This window comes from Canis aureus, chromosome 37 (assembly GCF_053574225.1).
Source record: "Canis aureus isolate CA01 chromosome 37, VMU_Caureus_v.1.0, whole genome shotgun sequence".
Taxonomy (NCBI): Eukaryota; Metazoa; Chordata; class Mammalia; order Carnivora; family Canidae; genus Canis; species Canis aureus.
The window spans coordinates 2,973,733-2,998,900 of record NC_135647.1 but is presented as its reverse complement, the minus strand read 5'-3'; the positions used below and the strand labels follow the sequence as shown (position 1 = coordinate 2,998,900).

Below are 25,168 nucleotides of genomic sequence, written 5' to 3'. Positions count from 1 at the left end.
TCCTTGCTTGGTACACACTCTTCGTGTTTTTTTTTTTTTTTTGATAAATCTGTGCCATTCTGAGTCAATACTGATTCCCACATGCACAATTATAGTACTCTGCAAGCAAGTGTTAATATTGCTAATGATATCGCTTTGCAGAGTGATTATCTGAGAACCGTTCTCAGCTGCTGCACCAGGATTACAGCGTTGTGTAACCCCACATGAAGCCAGTGGTGGAAAAGGCAGCACTTGTTCAGTCACGAAGAGTTGTCAGAGAGGGCAGCTTGCAATTAGATCAGACATGCTGTCACCAGGGGGCTGGTAGGCCTCATTATTCACATGCTCCAGGGCTGGTGATAACCTTTAACAGATGTAGCTTCTCAATATAAAAACCCCTGGGCAGAGCAGATAAATGCACAAAGCTTTGTGCTAGCTGCTTCATCTTTCCATCTCTGCTTGGATCAACATCTCCTAGGCTTACAAAGGTCACTGTGGAGATCTTTCTCAAGGACTAACTCAGCCAGTCCCATCTGTAATCCCCTGCTTGGGTATCCCTGGGGTCAGGTCAACATAGACCCCTCACTTTTGCCAGTCCCTTGACGATCATCTTGATGTTTTCCTTTCCACTTCTTTGGAGAGAGAAGGAAACAAAGGTCTCGACACCTCCCCACCACCACCACCACCAAATAAGATTATATCCGTCAACTGTTCCTGACAAACTGCATCTCCAAATGTTTTGCATTAACAGGGCACACACAGTGATCTAACAAACACAGAGGCTTGCCAATCTCTGAAGATCAGGAGAGAGGTGTCTGCTGACATGACTGGGCTAATTGATATATTCCAATGACCCTCTCCCTCCCCATTCCCCAACCTGCCTGCCAGCAAGCCAAATAAAGAGCTTGCTTCTGTGGAAGCCTGACCTTTGATTAATGGCATGCTCAGGTTCACAGAAATGTTAAGTGGCTCCCTATTGGCCACGACTTTTATTTCCAGCAGATTTACAACCTCTTAGAAGATCATATTTGTAATACTCAGAATATGCAAAAGTTATAACCAGATGCTTCCTAATATGGGTTCTCTGTTCCAGGCCACACTGACCTGTTGCCTTCCTGGCTCCCTCTTCCACACATTAGCACTCTCTTGATTATCAAGCACAGCACAGAGCCCACCTCTTCCAGGGGCAGTCTTAGACTATCCAGGTGGAAGTAGTTGCTCCTTCAGGAGGTGTGACAACTGACCTATCAGAAAAAGAGCGTTAGACGGAGAGTCAGAAAGGCTGGACCCAAATCCTAGCTTTGCGAGGAACTCACTCAGTTTTCCAGAATTGCTGTAACAAAGTGCCACAAACTGCGAGTGTGTAAATAGCAGAAATGTTTTTCTGACCATCCTGGAGTCTAGAAGTCTGAAATCAAGATGTCAACAAGGTTGGTTCCTTCTGAGGGCAGTGAGGGAGAACCTGTAACATGCCTCTCCCCAGGCTTCTGGGGGTTTGCTAGCAATAACTGGAGTCTCTTGGCTAGTAGAAGCATCACCCCAATTCCTGCTTCTATTGTCACATGGAGTTAGTTACCCCTGTGTGCATAGGTCTGTCTTCGTGTCCAAAAGGTTTCCTTTTTATAAGCACACCTGCTGTGTTGGATTAGGGGCCCACCATACTCCAGCATGACCTCACCTTAACTAAGTAAACCTGCCATGACCCTATTTCCAAATAAGGTCACTTTCTGAACTACTGGGGGATAAACTTCAGCAGAGGAATTTTGGGAAGACACAATTCAACCGGTAACAGGTGCCTTGGCCAAATCCTTCTCAGTATCCTCACCTATAAAACAGAGATAAGGCAGTAGTAACAGTTTGTGGTTTCTACAAGGATCAGTGCATGCGACTACCTAGAACGGCTGCTGCATATGTTGAACTTCCTCTATTATCATTTCTATTTTCTGCCAACCTATTGATGTAGTTTTGGAATATAGGTGAGGTTTGATGAGGTGAGGTTCCAGAGCCACGACCAAGAATTCTTGAGACGTCTTTGGTGCAAAGACGTCCTGTAACAGGAAGAGCTGCAGTCCCTGGGCTTGTGAGGGGTGGCTTATTATATATCTGGGAGTTGGGGGAGGCAGGGAAGAAAGGGAGGTTTTCAAAAGGATTTTTATATGCTAAAGAGGACCTACAGATACTGGAGGCCTGGCCCTTGTTGAGTGAAAGTTATTTATCCCTCTAGCGAGACATTAACATTAAGACAGTTGGGAACCTCCAGAGGAATGTCACACTTATGCTATTTTGGCGGGGGTAGAGTGGGGGGGGTAGGGTGGGGGATGGGGTGGAGTGTCGCTTGTCGGGTGGCAGCTTGTGCTCTGTCCTCAGCTAGCCTTCTTTTCTCCATCATTATTATACTTCTTACAACTGTGAGTGGAAGCAGAGAGGAAGGAAAGAGGAGGGCCGACAGGACACAAACATAATCTATGGCTCTTCCCTGGGGCAATGGGAACACCGGGGCGGCTTCCTTCAATCAGGCACCTATTGAGGCAGGGACAGAAGCTGTAAGCCTAGAACTTACACTCTAGCAGAGGAGCACAGTGCCGGAGAGGACCCAGCGGAGATACAGACTTTGCTTGGCAAGTAAGAAGAGCAGACATGCCCCCAGATGAGGAGAGAACAGCTTTGGTAAGTTCTTGCCCAGAATTTTGCAATTTAAAAAAAAATGGCAAGAAGTTATTTTAGTCTCAGCACACATGTATAATTTTATCGCTAAAACACATAGTTTTGTTCTGCAATACATATGGTTTAGGGAATGAAGGCTCTCTCATAAACTTTTCGGGGCTTAGTTCCTCCAAAGACCTTACGAGAGCTCTTAGAGAGCTTGGCACAAATATATGTAATTACATTAAAAGAACAAATGATCCTGGAGAAGAAGAAAGGTGAGTGGTTTCTAAAAAATAAAATAAATAATAATAATATGGAAGCACAAGGAGCTCTGATGAATTCACGTCTAAAAAGAGTCTTATAAAAGGCAGTAGGAAATCAGTTTTGTGAAGACACAAAAGTGTGTAAAAACAAACTAAAGCCCCCATAAGGGAGCAGAAGGCTAGCTGAGGACAAAACAGAAGCTGACACTCTGCAAACCAACCCCCTCCCCCCCCACCTCCCCCAGCCCCAGGTGGAAGGTGTGTGACATTCCTCGGGTACTCCTGGCTGGCCTAAAGCTAAAGAAAGAAAATAACAGATAGTTAATTTACAGAGATCACAATCCTGCAAGACAAGAGTCTCCCTCAATTTACAAATGCCTTAGCAATTTTCAAGAATAAAGCATTTTTATCAATAACCTAGCTTCCACAGGAAATGTAGACAATTAAATGTCCATATAACCTGCAGCCCATTGACAGATACTAGAAGTGGGTGGAGTGTCATGTTCCTCCTGGAAACTCCCTACTGTCTTCTCTTGAATGCCAGACTAGAGGGAAAAACTACCTTAACTTAACAATGGCAAGGCCTCCAGTATCTTGCAAGTCCTCTTTAGCATATGAAAATCCTTTGAAAACCTTCTTTTCCTTACCTCCCCCAGCTACCAAGTATATCATCAGCCTTCCCTCACAACCCCTAGGCAGCAGCTCTTCCTGCCCTTGGGTCCTGTCTCCCTGCTTTCCTAAAACCACCATTTCGCACTAAAGACATCTCAATAATGAATGCTTTCTTGGTCATTGGCTTTGGGCCTCACCCCACCAAACCTCACCTGTATTCCAAAACTACAACAGCTCCCAATAAGATAAGGTTGGAAAATCCCTTTCTAGGTGGTGTTTTTTTTTTTTTTTTTTTTTTTTTTTTTTGAGTTCTTATGAAGGGAAGAAGTGGAGTTCAGATCCAAGAGAGAGCTAAGGGACAATGAATGGATGAAGTTGCCAGCAATGGGCAAATGGTGGAAACTTTCCATCTCCCAACAAACCTTTATCCTTTTAGCCAAGGAAAATGGTTTGCAGATCCAAAGACTCAGGATAACTATAATTAAGAGAAAAATGAAGGCCAAAAGGGAGATGACAAGGACTCCCAGATGCTCATACAGGCTGGTTCCCAACTTGTGCTTTCCCTTTCTCACTACACTCACTCCCTTCCCCCCCATCCAATTCTTGCATCTCAGAAGAATATTCTGGACTGTTTTCTGCTCTTCCTCACCTCCCATGAATTTCTCAGCCCATCATAACTGGTCTACTATGTCCACTACTCTTCTGTAAGAGACCGGCTATGTCAACAATAACTACCTGTCTGCTAGACCCAACAAGTACATTTTAGCCCTGGTCCCACTGGCTCCTCTGTTGCATCCAACTGTATTCATCACTACCTATTCCTGAAACTCCATTCTTCTGACTTTCAAGATACCAAGCTCTCTTTGTTCTCCTCTTATCTCTCAATATTCTTCACTTGCCTCTTAAATCTTGGTGTTTATAGGGTCCATTCTTTGCCCATTGGCTTTCCTGGTGATCTCATCCACTGTCACAGACTTGTCATTGGTCTCCTGCATCATCCCATTTTAGATTATTAGTCTACATCAATTGTGGTGAGTCAGTTCCCTTGACAGAGATCAAACTGCCCCAAACTTAGTTCCACAAGAAGAGGTATTTTATGAAAAGAAAGAAAACTAACTTCTTGGGGGAAAGAAAAAGTCTCAATTTTAGGGGTCTATCCTAAGGGGAGAACACATGACAGATGTCTATGAGAAAAGATGTTTGCTATCAGATTATTTATGAAAGGGCAAATCTCCCCAAAATCTTGATTTTAGCCATGTGAGACCCAGGTCAGACTTCTGAATGTACACAAGGGTGAGATAGTAAATGTGTGTTGTCTAAACCACTTGGTTTATGATAATTTATTAGGAAAATAAATAGTATGTGAATACAACTTCCTTTCTCTTTGAGTTTCCATTTTATTGAAATTTTACCTTGGCTGCCAATTATGGCCTTTCCCCCTTGGGGGAAGGTTTGTTGAATAAATGTGCTCTTAGCAGACAGAAATCTCACTCTTGAAGGGAGCCAGCCTCTCAAAGAGCAAATAAAGATGTCATTCAAAGAGGACATCTTGGATGACAGATACCAAGGTCTGGTGTGTGATTTCTGTCCACGAACCTCTCAGCAAGCTCTGTGCCTGTCAGGTTTAATCCGATCGGTAGTGAAATGGAATAGAGAGGCCAGGCAAAGTTGGTCGAAATAGGCTTTTAATGGGACGTGCTCTCGGTCAAGGTTCCACGGCCACAGGGGAGGGAGAGAGCAGGAAAGTCACAGGCCAAGGAAGTCGTTCTCAGGGGAGGGCAAGCAGGCTTTTTAAGGGGGAAGGGGGAAGGGGTTGTATGTCTGTACAGGGTGATAGGTATTAGGCATATTACTGGTGGAATCGGCCTGGGGCAATAACTGCCCATACCCTTATATGGGGTCTGGGTAAAGTGGGTTCAGGTTTCCTGCATAGGTCCAGGCTCCCGTGATGACGTGTCCTGGGGGGGCAGGGTGTCTGCTGGTGATGGGAAAGTTCTGAGGTTGGGGCAACAAGGTGGGGGGTCCATTTTGTTGGTGCCTCCCGATCCCCCTTGATCCCACTGGCCCAACATTGCCCTCCTCACCTGCTTGCTCCCTGGCTGAGCCAGATCCTGGGCAGCAGGCCCCGAGAGTGGGTTTGAGAACCCTCCTTTACTACACCCCAGCCCTACGCAGCACCCACCCCCTCCCTGTTTAGGGAACTGCTGTAGAGCATAAATGGAGAGCAGTTAACCAACGGTGTGCTTGGGAGCCAGCGCAGGGGAGGCGGTGATGTCTGCTCTTCAACCTTTGCTCATCTCACTGGGGATTTTGCTCTACTTAAAAGAGGTCTTCACTAAACCAGAATCCCCCCAAGTCTGGCTCCCCCTTTCTGCCACCATCTCACCCCTGAAGCCCCAGAGCTCCACTGAGCAGATGGCCAGACACCCACAGAGGTATCACCTGCTTTTATACCCACCCGCCACCGGATGCCACAGTGAACAGGGCCCCCTCCAGTGAACCCTACAAGCAGTGCTCGGTTATACTTGGCAGAAACAGTGATGTCTTTCCTGGTAGGAATGAGAACAGATTTCCCCCTGGTGATGGGAGCGGCTGGGCTTCCCATTGGAACAACTGCCTTTGGTAGCAGGTGACTCAAAAAAACTGGATTTGAAGCAACACATGTTTGCAGATAGGCACAAGGACAGGAGGCCCCTGCTCTGTCTCTGACCCTGGTGGCTTCTGTGTTGATGCAGAGAAGCCCAACTCAGGAAGCACACAAAGTACTGGGCCTCTCCTGTGCCCTCTACCTCTGGATGCATCTGGGCCAAATGTGAAAAGTAGGTGTTGTTTGGTTTCGTTCTGTTTCACTCGGCGGGGGAAGGCTGGGCCCTCCACACTCGCGGGAGCTAACGTCTGCAGGTGAGACTGGCTGCCCTCTGCATTCTTCAGCAGCTGCATGGGGCACGGGGCCTGCCTGCGGCCAGGCAGTCAGGAGAGCAGGCAAAAAGAAGAGTGCTCTCCAGGCGCACACTCATTTCCCAGCCCATCTCATTTAAAGACAGCCTGCTTACCTGAGATGCTTCTGCATTTCCCGGTCTACTCTAGGGATAGCAGGCCGGGTTCTAGGGTGCGCTTTCCCTGGGGGCGAGGGCCTGGGAGGAGACAGACTCCATCTGTGTCCCCATCCCGGCACAGACTTGCTGCGGCCCCTTGCTGACAGCCATCAGCTGCCTTCCTTGCCGTGGCCCCAAACTTCGCAAGAGATTTTCAGTTGTGCACAACTTCTTTCAGAAAGTGCTCAGAGGGATGCCCATAAAGCTAGTCACACTGGGGTTCCTCACTGTGTTGTTAATGGTCTCCAGGAACTTTGAGATCTGGTGGGAGACCCATAACCACACATTTCACGTACACATTTCAGACACGTAGTGTGGGTGTCTGTTCTCTGTGTAGATAAATGGGGCCCCAAAGCAGCCTGGCAGGAAGCTGAGAAGCCAAGTGTGTGGCAAGCTTCTGGCCAGCTGAACACAGTGCAGGCAGGAGAGGAAGCAGGAAGTGGGCTCATGGGCAGGAAGCCTCCTTTAGGACGCTTTTCCACATTTGCGTCTTAAACAATGGGCATGAAGTGTCAGATACAGAATCCTCACAAATGAGGTGATCAATAGTGTGAATCCACCTGCCTCCAGCTGGAAACTTGAAGCCAAAGGAGGGTGGTTCTGCAGCAGATTTCTGAGCTTGGCCAGGGGACCTCTGTGCCAGGTATAGCCTGACAAACAAAGGAGAGGAAATTACAATTTACACTTGTAAAATCCACATAAACCTCATGAGAGGTTCTCCCTTCTAGATGCTCTAGATGAGTGGAGGCTGAGATGTCAAGAGACCTTCCCTGTTGCCCAGGCAGAAAGTCGCAGAGCCAGGACTCAAACCCAGACCTGACTCGAGGGCTTTTTCTCCCAGGCTCCATTGGCCACAAACATCCCTGGACATTACTCACTGTTCCATGGGGAGCAGAGTCACCCCTGGTTGAGAACCACCATAGATGAAGAAAAGCACTAACTGATCTAAAGCATGTGCTACGTGCCAGACGCTGTAATGATGTGATCTAGGACTTGGGCTTCTTGCTCCCCTGCGAAGTAGGCATTACAGTGTGCAAGGGGGAGAGGCCAGGGAGCTGGTTCAACTTAGAAGCAGCACAGCTGGGTTTTGAGGCAGGTCGGTCTGTTTCCCATGCTCACACGAGCCAGAAAGAGCCATCAAAAAAAGGCCTGAACAGCCATCTGTGGGTGTTCTACAATTGTTCATTTAATTACCATTCTTATTTTATATCTTTCCTTGTTCACAGAAAAGTTGAAGTCTGAATGAATATTTTAAGCATTGATTTCAATTTTTCTTCCCAGTACTATTAGGTGCAGTATTCAAATTTCACTGTACATTTTCAAAAGTGCCATTTCAGAAACATTATTAAAAATTAGATGTATTTTCCCATGGAATGCCTGCTGGGCTCTCTCTGGTGTCAGTTAAGATTATATTTGACTTTAAAGGAGCTCCTGTGTGACCACATTTCACACTAATGAGGAATCCGTTCTTCCTTAAGGGGTAGTTTCAAAAATCCAACTGGCTCTTAATGACTACACTGTAAAATTGCTTTATTCAGACTTTACAAATATTCTAGGAAGGGTGTACCATATAGCTTAAGTTTTATATGGTTAGAAAACAACAAATCTGAATTTGTTGTTTAAATTAATTTTTTAAAGGACCCAAAGTGACATTTCACAAGATGGGACTACATGGCAAAACAAACATACATTTGTCAATGCTTCTGTCAGGGTCTATCTGTATATACGAATGAATGAAAATGTCTAATATCATTCCGATTTTTAAAAATGCAAATTAAAATAATGTGGTAGTACTTTACCTTACCAACTAAGCAAATCTTTATTTCAAGAAGCCCAAATTCTGTGAGTGCAAAATAAAAGATATACTCTGAGGATTTGCTGATAGCTTTTTTATGCTGCCATCTGGAAGAATAATTGAACAATATGGAGAAAGCCATAAAAGTCTTGCATACTCTTTGACCCACTCAACCTATACCTAGGAATGGTTTGAGCAAATACTTCAGATGGAGAAAAAGGCTATTTGCATGTGGATGTTCATTAGACCACTGGTTGTAATAATAAAATCTTGGGAACAGCCTAGATAGGCAACAATGGAAGTATATTTAAGTAAATTATGGTAAATTATCCATTCCAGTATAGTGGTGGTTAAGGTGGGCTTTAGAGTCATAACATCTGGGGTGAAATGCTGGCTCTCATGCTAGCTCTGTGGTTTTAAACAGATTTAATCTCTTCATCTGTGTAATGGGTATAATAGCACCTACCTAAAGGATTATTTTTAAAGTTAAACAATATCAGGTACATAAAGCACTGAGAACAGTGTGTGATGCAGTGTGTGATGTGTAAGTGCTCAATAAATGTTTTTTGATGGACTTTCATGTACCTAGTGAAAATAAGTGTCAGGTTTAATCCGATTGGTAGTGAAATGGAATAGAGAGGCCAGGCAAAAGTTGGTTGAAATAGGCTTTTAATGGGATGTGCTCTCAGTCCCAGGTTCTGCAGCCTGCAGGGGAGGGAGAGAGTGGGAAAGTCATGGGCCAGGGAAGTCCCTTGCAGGCAAGGGCAAGCGGGCTTTTTAAGGGGGAAGGGGGAACGGGTTGGGTGTCTGTACAGGATGATAGGTATTAGGCATATTACTGGTGGAATGGCCTAGGGCAATAACTGTCCATGCCCTTATATGGGGTTTGGATAAAGTAGGCTCAGGTTTCCTGCATAGGTCCAGTCTCCCCCCTGATGACATGTCCTGGGGTGGGGGGTGTCTGCTGGTGATGGGAAAGTTCTGAGGTGGGGGCAACAAGGTGGGGGGTCTGCCACCATTTTGTTGGTGCCTCCCGATCCCCCTTGATCCCACCGGCCCAACAATAAGAATTAGGAAAAAAATCTAATGTGTTTTTAAAAAATCATAATACTGAAAATAGAGAATATTCTGTATTCATAAAGGCTTGTGGAAAACATAAATAAATTAAATTTGTCAAAATGTTGAAGTCATGGATGCCTTTTCCCCCTCAATTTTCTATGTTGCTATTATTTTGTCACGAAAATACTAAATAATGGGGCACCTGGGTGGTTCATTCAGTTGAACATTCTACTCTTGATTTTGGCTTAGCTCACGATCTCAGGGTCCTGCGATTGAGCCCTGAGTTGGGCTCCAAGCTAGCAGGGAGTCTGCTTGAGTATTCTCTCCTTCTCCTCTGCCACTCCCCCATTCACATGCTCTATCTCTTTCTCTAAAATGGATGGATACATTTTAAAAAACGAAAGACTAAATAGTAAGCAGCTGGAACCCAGGACACAAATCTATTTATAAATGCATTCAACTAGCCATGAATTGATGTCTTTTATGTTTCAGGCACTGTGACATCCGAAACAATGAAGACATCATAAAAAAGTCTATAGTTCAGTAAAAGAAACAGGCATAAAAATTAACAACTTCTACTGGAGCATATTAAATGCTATACAAGGTCACCAAAGAGGAACATCTAAATGGCCCTAAGATGGAGGATGGTCAAGGAAAGCCTCACAAATGATGTAATGCATAAGAATTATCTTGAAAGATTTATAAAGACTAATTAAATGAAGAGGGGAAGGAAGAACATTCCAGGGAGGGAATATAACTAGGAAAGACAAACGTGAATTAAAGCAAAATGGGTCCAAGGAACTGAAGTATCTTGATAAAACCACAACATGAGAGAGTGTTAAAAGAGCCCAGTGATGTGGGCAGGAGCTACATCTCACAGCTAAACTGTAGATTCTGAGCTTTGCCCTGAAAGCTAGGGGGAGCCATTGACAGACATGTGACTGCAGGTTGACCCTCAAACTGGACCTGGACAATCGGAAGCTACTTACCCACTCCCCTGTCCTTGGAATGTACGTCTCTCCCCACTGTTCCTGTACTAGGAGTCCCTTCAAGGACATAGATAGCCTTGAGGGAGCATCAGAATGATGCACAAGATGGAACCCAGATATGGCCTCTAAATTAACTCTTAAGATTCTGGTGGGAGGGTGTGGCCATCCACTTGTCTTGCTGCTGCCTAAGACAAGCCTTGGATGCAAGGTCCTTTGCTTATTAAAGCTGCCACCTACTGACCTGGAGTGGCCCATCTCTTCCTTCAGTCTTCCCTTGCCCTCTGGGACTAGTTTTGATTTTTCACTCAGGGAACTCCCAAAGTTGTGAGCCAACAATAGGTGAGCCAACTAGGGGATCAAAGAAATGGGGTCTTGGGAAAGAAGCATCCGAGGGGGAAGTCCTAGGTTGGCCCTGCAGGCAGGGAGGGGTGGCCCATAGGTCAGGTGTTTGTGTACTGCTGCATGAGTACAGGGGATGCCCTGAAAACACTAGCTGGTCCAATGCATTTGTTTGAGGAACTGTGCACAGCACATGGCGGCAAAGAAAGGAAAGCAGTAGCTGCCACAGGGGGCTGTTCGACAGCTACCAATACCCAACTGGAGGCTGCAGCTCCACTTAGAAAGTTGGAAGAAGAGCCGAGGATAGAGAAGGATGGGCTGGCAGGCAAGGTGGGAGAGCAGGACGGTGGTGGAGACCTTAGCATGCCAGTGTGCAAAACTAGGAGGGGATGAGTGCTGCAGATTAAGATCGGGGAGCCTGTGACAAAGCTGGTTGGGATGCTCTGAAGTGGGAGAGTGAGGCTCTTGTCTCATGGAGTTGAAGAATCAATCTTGCGGACAAAGGAGAGTGAGTAAAGGGATAGAAGTTTATTAAACAAGGATACAGAGAGAGCTCAGGAGTGAGAGGGGTCCTGACAGGGTTGTCACTGAGGCCCCTACAACGTTTGGTCTTTTACTGAAAGCCAACCAGTGAATCTAAGCCCTTTTAACATCTTTATTGATAACACCCTTGAGTAGGGCTAGTGATAACACCTCTAACGGCGGCCCATTTCCCTTTTAGGGACCAGTAATTCTCTGTCGGTCACAAGCATCCATTGCAATAAGACCCCACCTCTGACACCTGGGACTGGATGGTCTGGTTTGTTTATTTCTGGTTTCCTTTCACTTCCACATTTTTGGGATTTTCCTGAGCCTGATTCTGGGGCCCCTTACCTATCTTCAGACCTAGCCCTGCCTGTCCCTCACTCAGCAGGAGTGCTGTGCCATTGGACCCCAATACAAAGTTAAACAAAAGCACAGCAACAGCAACCCCAGGCCCAGGACAGCCTCCAGTTCAGGAAACAGTCATCCATGTGGGAAACAAAGGCAAAAAGGAAACGCAGATAAAATTAAACGCCCTTATAGTCCGCAGCTCAGTGACAAATACTAGAGATTGGCAGAGTAGAACCTACCTCCAGGAAACTCCCAACTGTCTTCATATTAATGTTTTGCTAGAGGGAATGTTTCATATTAGATTGACAATAGCTAGGCCTCTGGGATCCTAAGAGTCTTCTTTAGCGTATGAAAATCATTCTGGAAACTCCCTTTCCTTTTTACTTCCCCCACCCAACTCCAAGGTATATAATCAGCCATTCCTTACAACCTCAGTCCAGCTTTTTCTGCCCATGGGCCCTATCCCCATGCTGTAATAAAGAAACACCTTTTTGCACCAAAGGAGGCAGAAACAAGCTACCCAACATGAAATGATGCCTCATCTCACTTTCTCAAAATTAGAAATTCACTCAGGCTAGTAACTCTAACAGCAAAGCATCACCTTCACTTGCTCAGGTGGTAGACTAGAACCACTTCTGCCACAGGACAGGGTTTTTTAAAACAGGCAAAGATAAGCAGTTACTATTCCACATCAGGAAACACTGGAAAGTAGATAGTCCTCCTAACACATTGATGTTGTTGACCCAGATGCATTGTTTTCCGATATCATCGTCCTCCCTCTAATATTGAGGGACAGTGAGTGGACATAAGTCCATTCCTCCAGGAATCTGGACCTTGGGTAAGGAAGTTGGTGTCTCTCCAAGAGGCTGAGGCTGAAATCTGCAAAATTAAGCAGTTCTATGGGGCTCCAGTTCGAAGAGGTTCCAAGCCCCAGGTGACAATCTTTTGCTTTCTGAGTGGCCCATGCAACTAAGAGTATAGTTCAATCCAAGTTGACCTGAAGTATCTCATTTCTATTCATTTGCCTTTTGATTTTATTCCCATCAGAAATTGAGTTTGCCCAATACCTCATCTGAATACATGGTGTATTAATAAGCCCCATGGCTTTACAACCTGCTACTCTCTTTTCCTCACGTTGTGGGAGGCTGTGTTTCTTACTTCCAGGTCTTTCTCTAAGTTTTCTATTATGTCCAAGAAAGGCTCCAAGAAGCCATCATTGATAACAGAAGAATGGCAGTGAAGTGGGAGAGCCAGGTTCTTGTCTCTTGGAGTCGAAGAATGAAACTCATGGACAAAGGAGAGTGAGTAAAGCGATAGAAGTTTTTTTTTTTTTTTTTAATGTTTATTTATTTATTTATTTATGATAGTCACAGAGAGAGAGAGAGAGAGAGGCAGAGACATAGGCAGAGGGAGAAGCAGGCTCCATGCACTGGGAGCCCGACGTGGGATTCGATCCCGGGTCTCCAGGATCGCGCCCTGGGCCAAAGGCAGACGCTAAACCACTGTGCCACCCAGGGATCCCCGATAGAAGTTTATTAAGTGGGGATACAGAGAGAGCTCTCAGAAGTGAGAGCGGTCCTGACAGGGTTGTCCACCGAAGGTTTATTTGGCTGGCCTTTTTTTTTTTAAGATTTAAAAAAATTTTTTTTAATTTAATTTTTTTTAATTTATTTTTATTATTTTTTCAAATTTATTCAAGAGAGACACACACAGAGAGAGAGGCACAGACACAGGCAGAGGGAGAAGCAGGCTCCATGCAGAAAACCTGATGTGGAACTCGATCTCAGGTCTCCAGGATCACACCCTGGGCTGAAGGCAGGGCTAAACCACTGAGCCACCCGGGCTGCCCTGGCTGGCCTTTTATAGAAAACCTGACTAGAGAGTTTATGGCCTTGAGATTTCTTGTGCCATCTTGAGTGAATGACATATAGGTGTCTTTGAGTCTCAGTGATTACTTGGTAGCCATCAAAGGAAGATACTCCCTAATGTTTGGGAGCCAGGGGGCCATATTTGCTTCCTTATTTCTGTTTTTCTTGTATCTCAGTGTCCTTGGAATTTATAGGAGCCTGATTCTGAGGCCTCTCGGTGTCCTTGGGATTTACAGGAGCCCAGAGATTGATGGGACTGACTCTGGGCCTTTCCCTTATCTTTTCCTGCCTAGCCCCATCTGTCCCTAACTCAGCAGGAAATGCCAGAGTTGTTACAGATACCCTATTACACTTAAGGTCCATACAGTAAGTCTTAAAGCAGGTTCATCCCAAAACTAGCATCTCTACAGAAACCCTATGAGTGAAGAACTTGTTTGTTAGTGACTTTAGGGCACCTCACTAGTGATTCTACTCACTTGGCTCATTATAATGGGCTCTTGACTATCATCTACAAGGAATTCCTGACAGCTACTGCCTAATGATGCTTGGGGAGCTGGCCAAGCACACAGTGGGCAGGGCACTGTGTCCTGTCACCAAGTACACCGGCTACAAATGAGGGGCTTTTTTTAAGAGAGAGAAAGCTCAAGCAGGGGTGGGGAGAGGCAGGGGGAGAGAATCTTAAGCAGGCTCTACACCCAGCATGGAGGCTGACAAGGGGGCTCAATCTCATGACCTTGAGATCATGACCTCAGCTGAAATCAAAAGTCAGGAGCTTAACCAACTGAGCCAGCCAGGCACCCCTCAAAGTTTTTTTAGGAGGACACTAGAACATCCTAAGCCACACTCTGTTCAGAGCCAATTCTACTGTCACATTAAGAGCTGTATTTCATCTGTTTTTGGATTTATTTATTTTTTGTTGTGTTTGGATTTAGAACTCTTCCCTGTTTTTTTTTTTTTTTTTTTCCAGTAAGCTTGAGTTTGTTTTGATCTTTTCAATAAGCTAACTTGGAATGATTTTAGATTTACAGAAAAGTTGTCAAGATAGAGTTCCTGTATGCTTCTCACCCAGTTTCTCCTATTGTCAATATTTGTGCATTTGTCACAAGCAAGGAGCTAACATTGGTACATCGCAGTAAATTGAACTCTAAATTTTGTTTGGATTTCAATAGGTTTTACCTAACTTGTCTTGTTTTTTTCCTCTGTTCCAGGATCCAACCCAAAATACATGACATTTAATGGTCATGTCTCCTTAGCCACCTCTGGGCTAAGATTTGTCAGAATTTCCTTGGTTTTGATGACTTTAATAATTTTGAGGATTTATAGTCCAATATTTTGTAGAATGTTCCTCAACTTGGATTTGTTTGGTATTTTCCTCATGGTTTAATTGGGATTATGGAGTTGTTGGGAGGAATAACAAAGAAGTGAAATGTCCTTCTCAACATATCATACTAAAGGCACATGCTATCAAAAAATAATAAATAAATAAATTAAGTAAGTAAGTAAGTAAGTAAGTGGGGAGAAAAAGGCAGATGCTATCAACATGGCTTATCACTGATCACCTGGCTGAGATAGTGTTTGCTAGATTTCTCTACTACAAAGTCATTTCCTTTCTCCTCTGCCTTTCCATACTCTGTGCTTTGGCAAGGCTGTTTTTTTTGTTTGTTTGTTTTGTTTTTGCTTTTTTTTTTTAAAGCTGGGGTCTTAAACTCTACTGGCTTGATGGAAGTGTATCTATATAAATTATTTAGAACTTTTCTGTTTAGATTTTTCACATATCCCTCATTTAGACGATTATCTATTATACCATTATTTTTCCTTGATTTTAAAATTTCACATACAAATTGTAATTGTTGTGATCTAAACATTATCTAATTTTGTTCAACATACCTGTGCAATTTTTCAGTCTTCAAAATTTTTCCTTCCTTTTGTACCCTCCCCAACTGCATGTCTTAATCAATATTTATGTACATTAAATCAAGAGATGGTTAAATTTTTCATAACCCAATTCCCCTAATCAACATACTATGTACTTTAGCCTCATCCTTTAACTTCTTATAGAACTTTATACCTTCAAATCTGCTTCTATACATACCCTATGTGTAGATCTCAAGTGTCTGGAATGGCCTCTTTTTTTTTTTTTTTAAACCAATGAGATTATTTTTCTTTTGGATAAGGTAGACTACTGAATATTTTGTAATTTTGCATTTGATAGTCTAAATGTTCATTTGTTTTCCAATTTCTTAGTGTTCACAGTACAAACAAATCAACTGAAAAACTATTTTTTTGTAGTTAAAATTTTTGAAAAGGTTGGCCAAAATTTCTTAATAATTTCAAATAATTATGACATTCTTGTCATATTCCTCACTCTTATAAGACTGACATTAGTATCTCTCCATCGCACCAACCTTTGTTTTGATATATGTTGTTCTACATTTTAAGAAATGATTCTTCTCCTTTATATTAAAAGTGTGTGAAGCCACCCAGATCGAATATTCACATATGCCCTATATTTTAAGATTAACTTGCTATGTTTTGATTTACTAATACGTCTGAAGATTTCAGGATACTGAATGATACTAGCATGTCTGAAAGGAAATTCCTTTTTAGAGGATACTTTAAGAAAACCTTGCATCCTTGTTAGATCTATGTGCTGTAGAACTGCCACCAGTTAAAGCTACAAGATTTCACTTGTCCTGCCTTTTTTTTTTTTTTTTAAAGATATTAAGTAAGTCCCAGAGCCTGTAAAGGTGAACCCACTGGGGCTGGCTGGGGGAAAGGAGGAAGCTTGCTCCAGAAGGAACTGTCTGAGGGATCATAAGGGATTTCTAAATATGGGAAAGGGGAATAAATCATTTGGTGAAGTCAACTGTACATACTTCTTTGTAGGTCTAAAGAAAGAACGAAGCTTTTATATAACAGGAATCCAATTCTTCAGGGATAACAAAAGGAAAAAATTTTAAAGGTTATTATTTATTTATATATCACTAGGCACAGAGAGGGGGGTGGCAGAGACAGGCAGAGAGGAAGAAGCAGGTTCCATGCAGGGAGCCCGATGCGGGATTCAATCCCAGAACTCCAGGATCACGTAGTGGGCGGAAGGCAGGCACTAAACTGCTGAGCTACCCAGGGATCCCCCCAAAAGGAAAATTTTAAGTCCCTTTTGGTGCAACCTAGCTGGAAATTAGCATGTAATTGTTTGAGCCTTGCTGAATAAAAGTTTAACCTTCAAAAAAAAAAAAAAAAAAGATTTTAAGTAACTTCTACACCCACATGGGGCTAGAACTCGAAACAGTGAGATCAAGAGGAGTCGCATGTTCCAGCCACTGAGCCAGCCAGGCGTACCTTCCTGTTTGTTCTTATTCAATCATCACTGAAGTATAGTCCTTAACTCGCTGAAATATTAGCATTAAAGTTGCCTTGTTTGTAGGGCACTTGGGTGATTCAATCTCTTAAGCAAGGGACTTGGTTTTTGGCTCAGGTCACGATCTCTGGGTCTAGAGGCCAAGCCCAGGTAGGGCTCGGGTTGAGCGTGGAGCCTGCTTGGGATTTTCTCCCTCCTGCCCCACCCCCATGCTCTCTTGCATGCCCAGGCTCGCTCTTTTTCTAAAAACATTTTTTAAAAGTCACCTGTTTACATTAGCTGAGAAGTGGTGGTTTTAGTAAGTTTGTGCTTTCTCACTCCAGTATGTGGTAACTAAACACCTTGCTGTTCCAGGAGCCCGGATGGCTTAGTCGGTTTAGGTGAAGGACTCTTGGTTTCCCCTCGGGGTCTGGGATCAAAGCCTGCGGAAGGATCTACAGAGAGCCTGGAGCCTGCTTCAGCTGCTCTGCCCCTACCCCTACCCTTACCCTTTTAAAAAATCTAACGCTGCCCACTTATCAGGAAGGCTTGGTGAGAGCCCAGTTAGTAGAACCAACGGTCATTTCAGTACGCTGGGATTTTTTTTTTTTTTTTTTTTTTTTATGATAGTCACAGAGAGAGAGAGAGAGAGAGAGGCAAAGACACAGGCAGAGGGAGAAGCAGGCTCCATGCACCGGGAGCCTGATGTGGGATTCGATCCCGGGTCTCCAGGATCGCGCCCTGGGCCAAAGGCAGGCGCCAAACCGCTGCGCCACCCAGGGATCCCCTACCCTGGGATTTTTACCAAGATTCACTGCGTAGGTACACGCATGTATGGACATCACATATACGGCAGCACATGCACAGCCTTCACTGATCATTTGGGTGGCTCTGAAAAGAGCCTTTGGTTTTTCTTCTCACAACGTTCAGATCACTCCCTGGGATTCAGGACTTGGAAGTGCTACTTGCTTTGGACTTTGTGGTGGTGGCTCTCGGTCTTCTTGGGCAGCAGCACGGCCTGGATGTGGGGCAGGACGCCGCCCTGCGCGATGGTCACGCGGCCCAGCAGCTTGTTGAGCTCCTCGTCGTTGCGGATGGCCAGCTGCAGGTGGCGCGGGATGATGCGCGTCTTCTTGTTGTCGCGGGCCGCGTTGCCCGCCAGCTCCAGGATCTCGGCCGTCAGGTACTCCAGCACGGCCGCCAGGTACACCGGCGCGCCCGCCCCGACCCGCTCCGCGTAGTTGCCCTTGCGGAGCAGGCGGTGGACGCGGCCCACCGGGAACTGCAAGCCGGCTCTGGACGACCGTGACTTGGCCTTAGCACGTGCCTTACCGCCTTGCTTCCCGCGCCCAGACATCGCGAGGCTGATCTACCAGGGGAGACCACAGCCGCCAGAAGCGCTAAGGGGCCTATTTATAGGCTGACAGTAGATTGTGAGTTGCTATCTGATTGGCTGATGGCCATCTGGCCAATCAGAAAGCCTGGCCAGAATCACCTCATTTACATTCACGCCACCACCCGCCAGCCAATCAGATGGTGTCTGCTCCGTGCGGCACTGCAGCGCTGTGCCTATAAATACCGCTCTGCCAACGCTTGAGCGCCTTTCCGTTGCTCGGCGCAGACGGGAGAGTGGAGCCGTTAGAGCTGGAACCAGGGAGCTGTAACGCTGGGGCTGGACACTTGTCATGCCGGAGCTGACTTCGAAGGGCACTACCATCTCCAAGAAAGGCTTCAAGAGAGCTGTAGCCAAAACCCAGAAGAAAGAGGGAAAGAAGCGCAGGAGATGCCGGAAAGAGAGCTATTCTATCTACATCTACAAGGTGCTGAAGCAGGTGCACCCCGACACGGGCATCTCGTCCAAGGCCATGGGCATCATGAACTCGTTCGTCAACGACATCTTCGAGCGCATCGCGGGCGAGGCGTCGCGCCTGGCGCATTACAACAAGCGCTCGACCATCACGTCCAGGGAGATCCAGACGGCCGTGCGCCTGCTGCTGCCCGGGGAGCTGGCCAAGCACGCCGTGTCCGAGGGCACCAAGGCCGTCACCAAGTACACCAGCTCCAAGTAAACGTGCCGGAGTAAGCGTCTTTACGGCTAACTAACTCAAAGGCTCTTTTCAGAGCCCCTTATGTGCTTTTTGGAGAAGGGCTGTGGGCTTTCCTCTGAAAGGTCACAGATTGTGCCAAGCTCAGCTGCTAGTTCTGCTTGAACAGTGCAACTTGCATAGCCATTTTAGGGCCAAATAGCGATGTGCAATACTTGCAACTGAAGCTGATTATGCAAGTACTCTTCCCAACGGTGCTCAGCTGCATGTCCACCCTAAGGCTGTCCGTATTTTTCATTAGAACCTTGACCTTGTCAAAATCCGGAGCAATTCAACAAGAGTTCCTTGAAAAACATTTATCTGGAGCATTTGTAGTTACATATTTACATAGCTGCTGGGAAGACGGCTCACAAGGGATGTAGCTGGCCTTTTCAAAATCGTTGTGGTTTAAGTTGGAATCCAAGCACTTTCTCATGATTCACAAATGTATATATACTTTGCAATTAAATAAGCTTCAATACCACTTGATAAAATATTTGGACACACAAAAATTGTAAAACTAAAATGCTCCACAGTTTTGTGCACAGTGAGCTCACCTCTGCAGAGTATCTTGCATACCTTAGCTGGAATTCCCTCCAGGAATTGACCTGGAGGGTCTGTACCCTGCTGTTAAGAGCAGCATCTCTAAACTGGGATCCCAGTCAGCCAAGGAAGACTGGCAACCAGCAGATAGCACATAGCTTCCACATCCCTGTCAACTGTGACCACTCTACAGGCTACCCTGAATATCCAAAGCCTCAGGGTTACTTGGGCAAAAAGTAAGAGTGCTAATAAAAACCTCTCATAAATAGTGCCTGGGAGGCTCAGTGTGTTAACCCGCTACCTTCAGTTTGCCTCATAATCTCCAGGTCCTGGGATCAAGCCCTGTGCCAGGCTCTCTGCTCATCAGGGGAAGTCTGCTTTTCCCTCTGCCCCTCTGTGCCCTCTCTCAAAATCTTTAAAAAAAGGTCTTCAGACCAAACCTGACACAGCTTTTACTCAGATTATGCTTTGGCTGCAAATAACAGGAAGCACTAAATGAGTGGATGTAGTAAGTAAAAGCACTAATCGGGATGACTGCAGGCAGAGAAATTCTAGGTATTCTGGGTTTGCTCTTATTGTAAATGGTGTATTTCCCTATTCAAATCTAGCATTTAATTGTATGTGAAAATATTATTTCTGTGCATTATTTTTATATCCTATTATACTTTATTGAATTGACTTCTTACTGCCTTTCTGGTAAATTCTGTTTTTTGTTTTTTGTTTTTTTTTGTGATAATATCTGAAAGTAAACATTTTACTGCCTCCTTTTAATTAGTTTGCTTCTAATTTCTTCTTCCTATCTGATTTCAATGGCTCAGAGCCTTCATAATGATGTTAAATAGCAATGAAGAGATCAAGCATTCTTGTTTTTCCCTCATTTACTGAAGAATCTTCTGCAGATTCCTCAGATGTATTTTATAATGAGGAAGAATTCTTCTATGTCTGCTTTATTGAGAACTGTAAGTTAAGAATGGATACTGAGTTTTAGAAAATGCCTTTTCAGCGTCACTGGGGATTGATCGTAAGCCTTTCCTCTTTAGACATATAAGTTATTTTTGATCAGGAATGGGTGCTGTATTTTGTCAAATGCTTTCTCTGCATCTAATGAGAGGATCATATGGTTCTGGATTTTCTCTTGCTGATATGATGAATCACATTGATTGTTTTACGAGTGTTGAACCAGCCTTGTGTCCGGGGATAAATCCTACTTGGTCATGGTGAATAATTTTCTTAATGTACTATTGGATCCTATTGGCTAGTAGCTTGTTGAGAATTTTTACATCCAAGTTCATCAGGGATATTAGTCTGTAATTGTCCTTTTTGGTGGGGGTCTTTGTCTGGTTTTGGAATTAAGGTGATGCTGGCCTCATAGAACGAATTTGGAAGTACTCCATCACTTTCTATCTTTCCAAACAGCTTTAGGAGAATAGGTATGATTTCTTCTTTGAACGTTTGATAGAATTCCCATGGGAAGCCATCTGGCCCTGGACTCTGATGTCTTGGGAGGTTTTGGATGACTGCTTCAATTTCCTCCCTGGTTATTGGCCTGTTCAGGTTTTGTATTTCTTCCTGTTCCAGTTTTGGTAGTTTGTGGCTTTCTAGGAATGCATCCATTTCTTCTAGATTGCCTAATTTATTGGCGTATAGCTGTTCATAATATGTTTTTTTGTTTTTTTGTTTTTTTGTTTTTTCATAATATGTTTTTAAAATCGTTTGTATTTCCTTGGTGTTGGTAGTGATCTCTCCTTTCTCATTCATGATTTTATTAATTTGAGTCTTCTCTCTCTTCTTTTTAATAAGGTTGGCTAATGGTTTATCTATCTTATTAATTCTTTCAAAGAATCAACTCCTGGTTCTGTTGATCTGTTCCACAGTTCTTCTGGTCTCGATTTCGTTGAGTTCTGCTAGAATTTTAATTAACTCTCTTCTTCTGCTGGGTGTAGGGTCCATCTGCTGTTTTTTCCCTAGCTCCTTTATGTGTAAGGTTAGCTTTTGTATTTGAGTTCTTTCCAGTTTTTTTTTTTTTTAATTATTTATTTATTTATGATAGTCACACAGAGAGAGAGAGAGAGAGGCAGAGACACAGGCAGAGGGAGAAGCAGGCTCCATGCACCGGGAGCCCGACGTGGGATTCGATCCCGGGTCTCCAGGATCGCGCCCTGGGCCAAAGGCAGGCGCTAAACCGCTGCGCCACCCAGGGATCCCTCTTTCCAGTTTTTGAATGGATGCTTGTATTGCGATGTATTTCCCCCTTAGGACTGCTTTTGCTGCATCCCAAAGATTTTGAACGGTTGTATCTTCATTCTCATTAGTTTCCATGAATCCTTTTAATTCTTCCTTAACTTCCTGGTTGTCCCTTTCATCTTTTAGCAGGATGGTCCTTAACCTCCACGTGTTTGAGGTCCTTCCAAACTTCTTGTGATTTAGTTCTAATTTCAAGGCATTATGGTCTGAAAATATGCAGGGGAGGATCCCAATCCTTTGGTATCGGTTCAGACCCAATTTGTGACCCAGTATGTGGTCTATTCTGGAGAAAGTTCCATGTGCATTGAGAAGAATGTGTATTCAGTTGAGTTTGGATGTAAAGTTCTGTAGATATCTGTGAAATCCATCTGGTCCAGTGTATCATTTAAAGCTCTCGTTTCTTTGGAGATGTGCTTAGAAGACCTGTCGAGTATAGAAAGAGCTAGATTGAAGTCACCAAGTATAAGTGTATTATTATCTAAGTATTTCTTCACTTTGGTTATTAATTGATTTAAATATTTGGCAGCTCCCACATTCGGGAGATATATATTGAGGATTGTTAAGTCCTCTTGTTGGATAGATCCTTTAAGTATGAGATAGTGTCCCTCTTCATCTCTCACTACAGTCTTCAGGGTAAATTTTAGTTTATCTGACATAAGGATGGCTACCCCTGCTTTCTTTTGAGGACCATTTGAATGGTAAATGGTTCTCCAACCTTTTATTTTCAGGCTGTAGGTGTCCTTCTGTCTAAAATGAGTCTCTTGTAGACAGCAAATAGATGGGTCCTGCTTTTTTATCCAGTCTGAAACCCTGCGCCTTTTGATGGGGTCATTAAGCCCGTTCACGTTCAGAGTTACTATTGAAAGATCTGAGTTTAGTGTCATCATGATATCTATTCAGTCCTTGTTTTTGTGGATTGTTCCACTGAACTTCTTCTTAAAGGGGAATTTTAAGAGTCCCCCCTTACAATTTCTTGCAGAGCTGGTTTGGAGGTCACATATTGTTTCAGTTCCTGCCTGTCTTGGAAGCTCTTTTCTCTCCTTCCATTTTGAAATAGAGCCTTGCTGGATAAAGTATTCTTGGTTGCATGTTCTTCTCATTTAGGACTCTGAATATATCCTGCCAGCCCTTTCTGGCCTGCCAGGTCTCTGTGGAGAGGTCTGCTGTTACCCTAATACTCCTCCCCATAAAGGTCAGGGATTTCTTGTGTCTTGCTGCTTTAAGGATCTTCTCTTTATCTTTGGAATTTGCAAGCTTCACTATCAAATGTCGAGGTGTTGAACGGTTTTCATTGATTTTTTGGGGGGGGGGTCTCTCTATTTCCTGGATCTGAATGCCTGTTTCCCTTCCCAGATTAGGAACGTTTTCAGCTATGATTTGTTCAAATACATATTCTGGCCCTCTGTCCCTTTCGGCGCCTTCGGGAACCCCAATTAAACGTAGATTTTTCTTCCTCAGCCTGTCATTTATTTCCCTTAATCTATCTTCATGGTCTTTTAACTGTTTGTCTCTTTTTTCCTAGTTTCCCTCTTTGCCATCAACTTGTCTTCTATGTCACTCACTTGTTCTTCCACCTCGTTAACCCTCGTCATTAGGACTTCTAGTTTGGATTGCATCTCCTTCAATTGATTTTTAATTTCTGCCTGTTAGATCTAAATTCTGCAGTCATGAAGTCTCTTGAGTCCTTTATGTTTTTTTCTAGAGCCACCAGTAGCTGTATAATAGTGCTTCTGAATTGGCTTTCTGACATTGAATTGTAATCCAGATTTTGTAACTCTGTGGGAGAGAGGACTGTTTCTGATTCTTTCTTTTGAGGTGAGGTTTTCCTTCTAGTCATTTTGCTCAGTGCAGAGTGGCCAAAAACAAGTTGTATTGGGAAAAGGAGAAAAAGAGAGGATAGAAAGAAGGAAAGAAAAGAGAAAGAGAAAGTAGAAAAAAGGAAGAAAAAAAGAAAAAAGAGAAGAAAAAGAGAAAAAAAAGAAAGAAAGGGAAAAAAGGGTGGGGGAAACGGAAAACAAAAAGAAAAACAAACAAACAAACAAACAAACAAAACAACACGGGGGAGTATCTTCTGATTCTGTGTACTTTAAGTCCCTTGACTTCCCCTGGAACTTGTCCGTCTCGCTGGTCTTCTGGGAGAGGGACCCGTTGGGCTGATTTTCAGGTGTTAGCACTTGGGGGAGCTGCTGTGCCCCTGCCTGGTGCAGGGCTCAGTGGGGGTTGTTTACCCCGTGAGGCCGCAGGAGGAACAGCCCCAGTGGCGGGCCAGCTCTGGAAACCTGGATTCAGGCCCCGCAGGAACTCCGGAGCTCTCCGTCTGCAGGGCCTGGAGGCTCCGGGCGGGGCCGCTGATCTGCTCAGCTCGGGGCAGGAGCGTCCTCGCTGTCCTGGGCCCTCCCGGCCTCTGCCTTCCGGGGGGGAGGCCGGATCCTGGGCTTTGTCCTGGTGCCCAGTGCTCCGGGGCCTGCGCTGTTGGATTCGCGCTCCTGCCCCGCAGCCCCCTCCGCGGAGCCGCCCCCGAGCCCCCCCAGCTGCTCCCGCCCCGCAGCCCCCTCCGTGGAGCCGCCCCCGAGCCCCTCCGAGCTGCTCCGGGTCCCGCCGTGCGCGCTGCAGCCCTTAGGGAGCTCGGCGCACTCTCCCGGGGCGCAGGTGTCTGTTACTGTCCCCGGGAGCCCGAGGACATCCCCGCCCCCCTGGGTCCTGCTCCAACTCCCTGCGGGCCCCTTTCCGCCCGGGAAGGTCGGTGCAGCTCCTGCTCCTCCCGGACGGGGCTCTCCTGTCCTGGGGACACTCGCCCCGGCCTCAGCCCGGCTCCTCGCGGGGCCCCTCCCCCTTAGAGGCCTTTGTTTCTTTATTTCTTTTTCCCCGTCTTCCTACCTTGATAGAAGGGCGAACTCTTCTCACTGTAGCATTCCAGCTGGTCTCTCTTTAAATCTCAGGCCCAATTTGTAGATTTTCAGGATGATTTGAAGGTTATCTAGGTAATTTGGTGGGGACTGGTGATTTGGGGACCCTACTCTTCCACCAGCTTGCCCCTCCCTCCCTAATGTAAGCATTTAAACTATCTTTTTTTTTCCTGTAAGCTATGTTTCCCCCTTATTCCCTCAGGTTCTGTAAATATTCTGAATTTTCGTTAATATGTAAGAGTTGCTGAGAGATATGAATTTCTTCATTTTCCACTAGGAACTTGGAAACATTTGTTATTAGAAAAGGAAAGCAGTTGGTCAAATTCTTTCTTTAGATCAGATTTGCAGACCAAATGCAGACCAAGAACCCACCTTTCAGGAACTTGGTGGCACAAAGGAGGTTTGAATGGATTTGAGACCTTGGAAGACTAGCATAATATCAGACAAATAAGAGGAAAGCTTTAGTCCAAGACAATCTATGGGAAAGCAGTGAGAACACAGGGGTTTTTGTTGTTATTGTTATTTCAGGTTTT

General features: G+C 44.8%; 2 protein-coding genes and 1 pseudogene across 2 annotated transcripts; 2 read left to right on the top strand and 1 right to left on the bottom strand.

Moving 5' to 3' along the window:
• Positions 1-16,225: 16,225 nt before the first annotated feature.
• LOC144306889 (small nucleolar RNA SNORD22) lies at positions 16,226-16,331 on the top strand (annotated as a pseudogene).
• Positions 16,332-17,498: 1,167 nt separating this feature from the next.
• Positions 17,499-18,230, bottom strand: LOC144306834 (histone H2A type 1-A). Its single transcript, XM_077886442.1, has one exon. The coding sequence runs from the start codon at positions 18,213-18,215 to the stop codon at positions 17,820-17,822; it is 396 nt and encodes a 131-aa protein (XP_077742568.1). The 5' UTR covers positions 18,216-18,230; the 3' UTR covers positions 17,499-17,819.
• A 221-nt stretch (positions 18,231-18,451) lies between these two features.
• LOC144306835 (histone H2B type 1-A) lies at positions 18,452-19,260 on the top strand. The gene has a single exon (XM_077886443.1). It carries the CDS (start codon positions 18,544-18,546, stop codon positions 18,925-18,927), a length of 384 nt encoding a protein of 127 aa, XP_077742569.1. The 5' UTR covers positions 18,452-18,543; the 3' UTR covers positions 18,928-19,260.
• Positions 19,261-25,168: the final 5,908 nt, after the last annotated feature.

What these genes read in the sequence shown, in the direction of transcription:
- LOC144306834 (XM_077886442.1), bottom strand. Translation starts at nt 18,215, where the DNA reads ATGTCTGGGCGCGGGAAGCAAGGCGGTAAGGCACGTGCTAAGGCCAAG.
- LOC144306835 (XM_077886443.1), top strand. Translation starts at nt 18,544, where the DNA reads ATGCCGGAGCTGACTTCGAAGGGCACTACCATCTCCAAGAAAGGCTTC.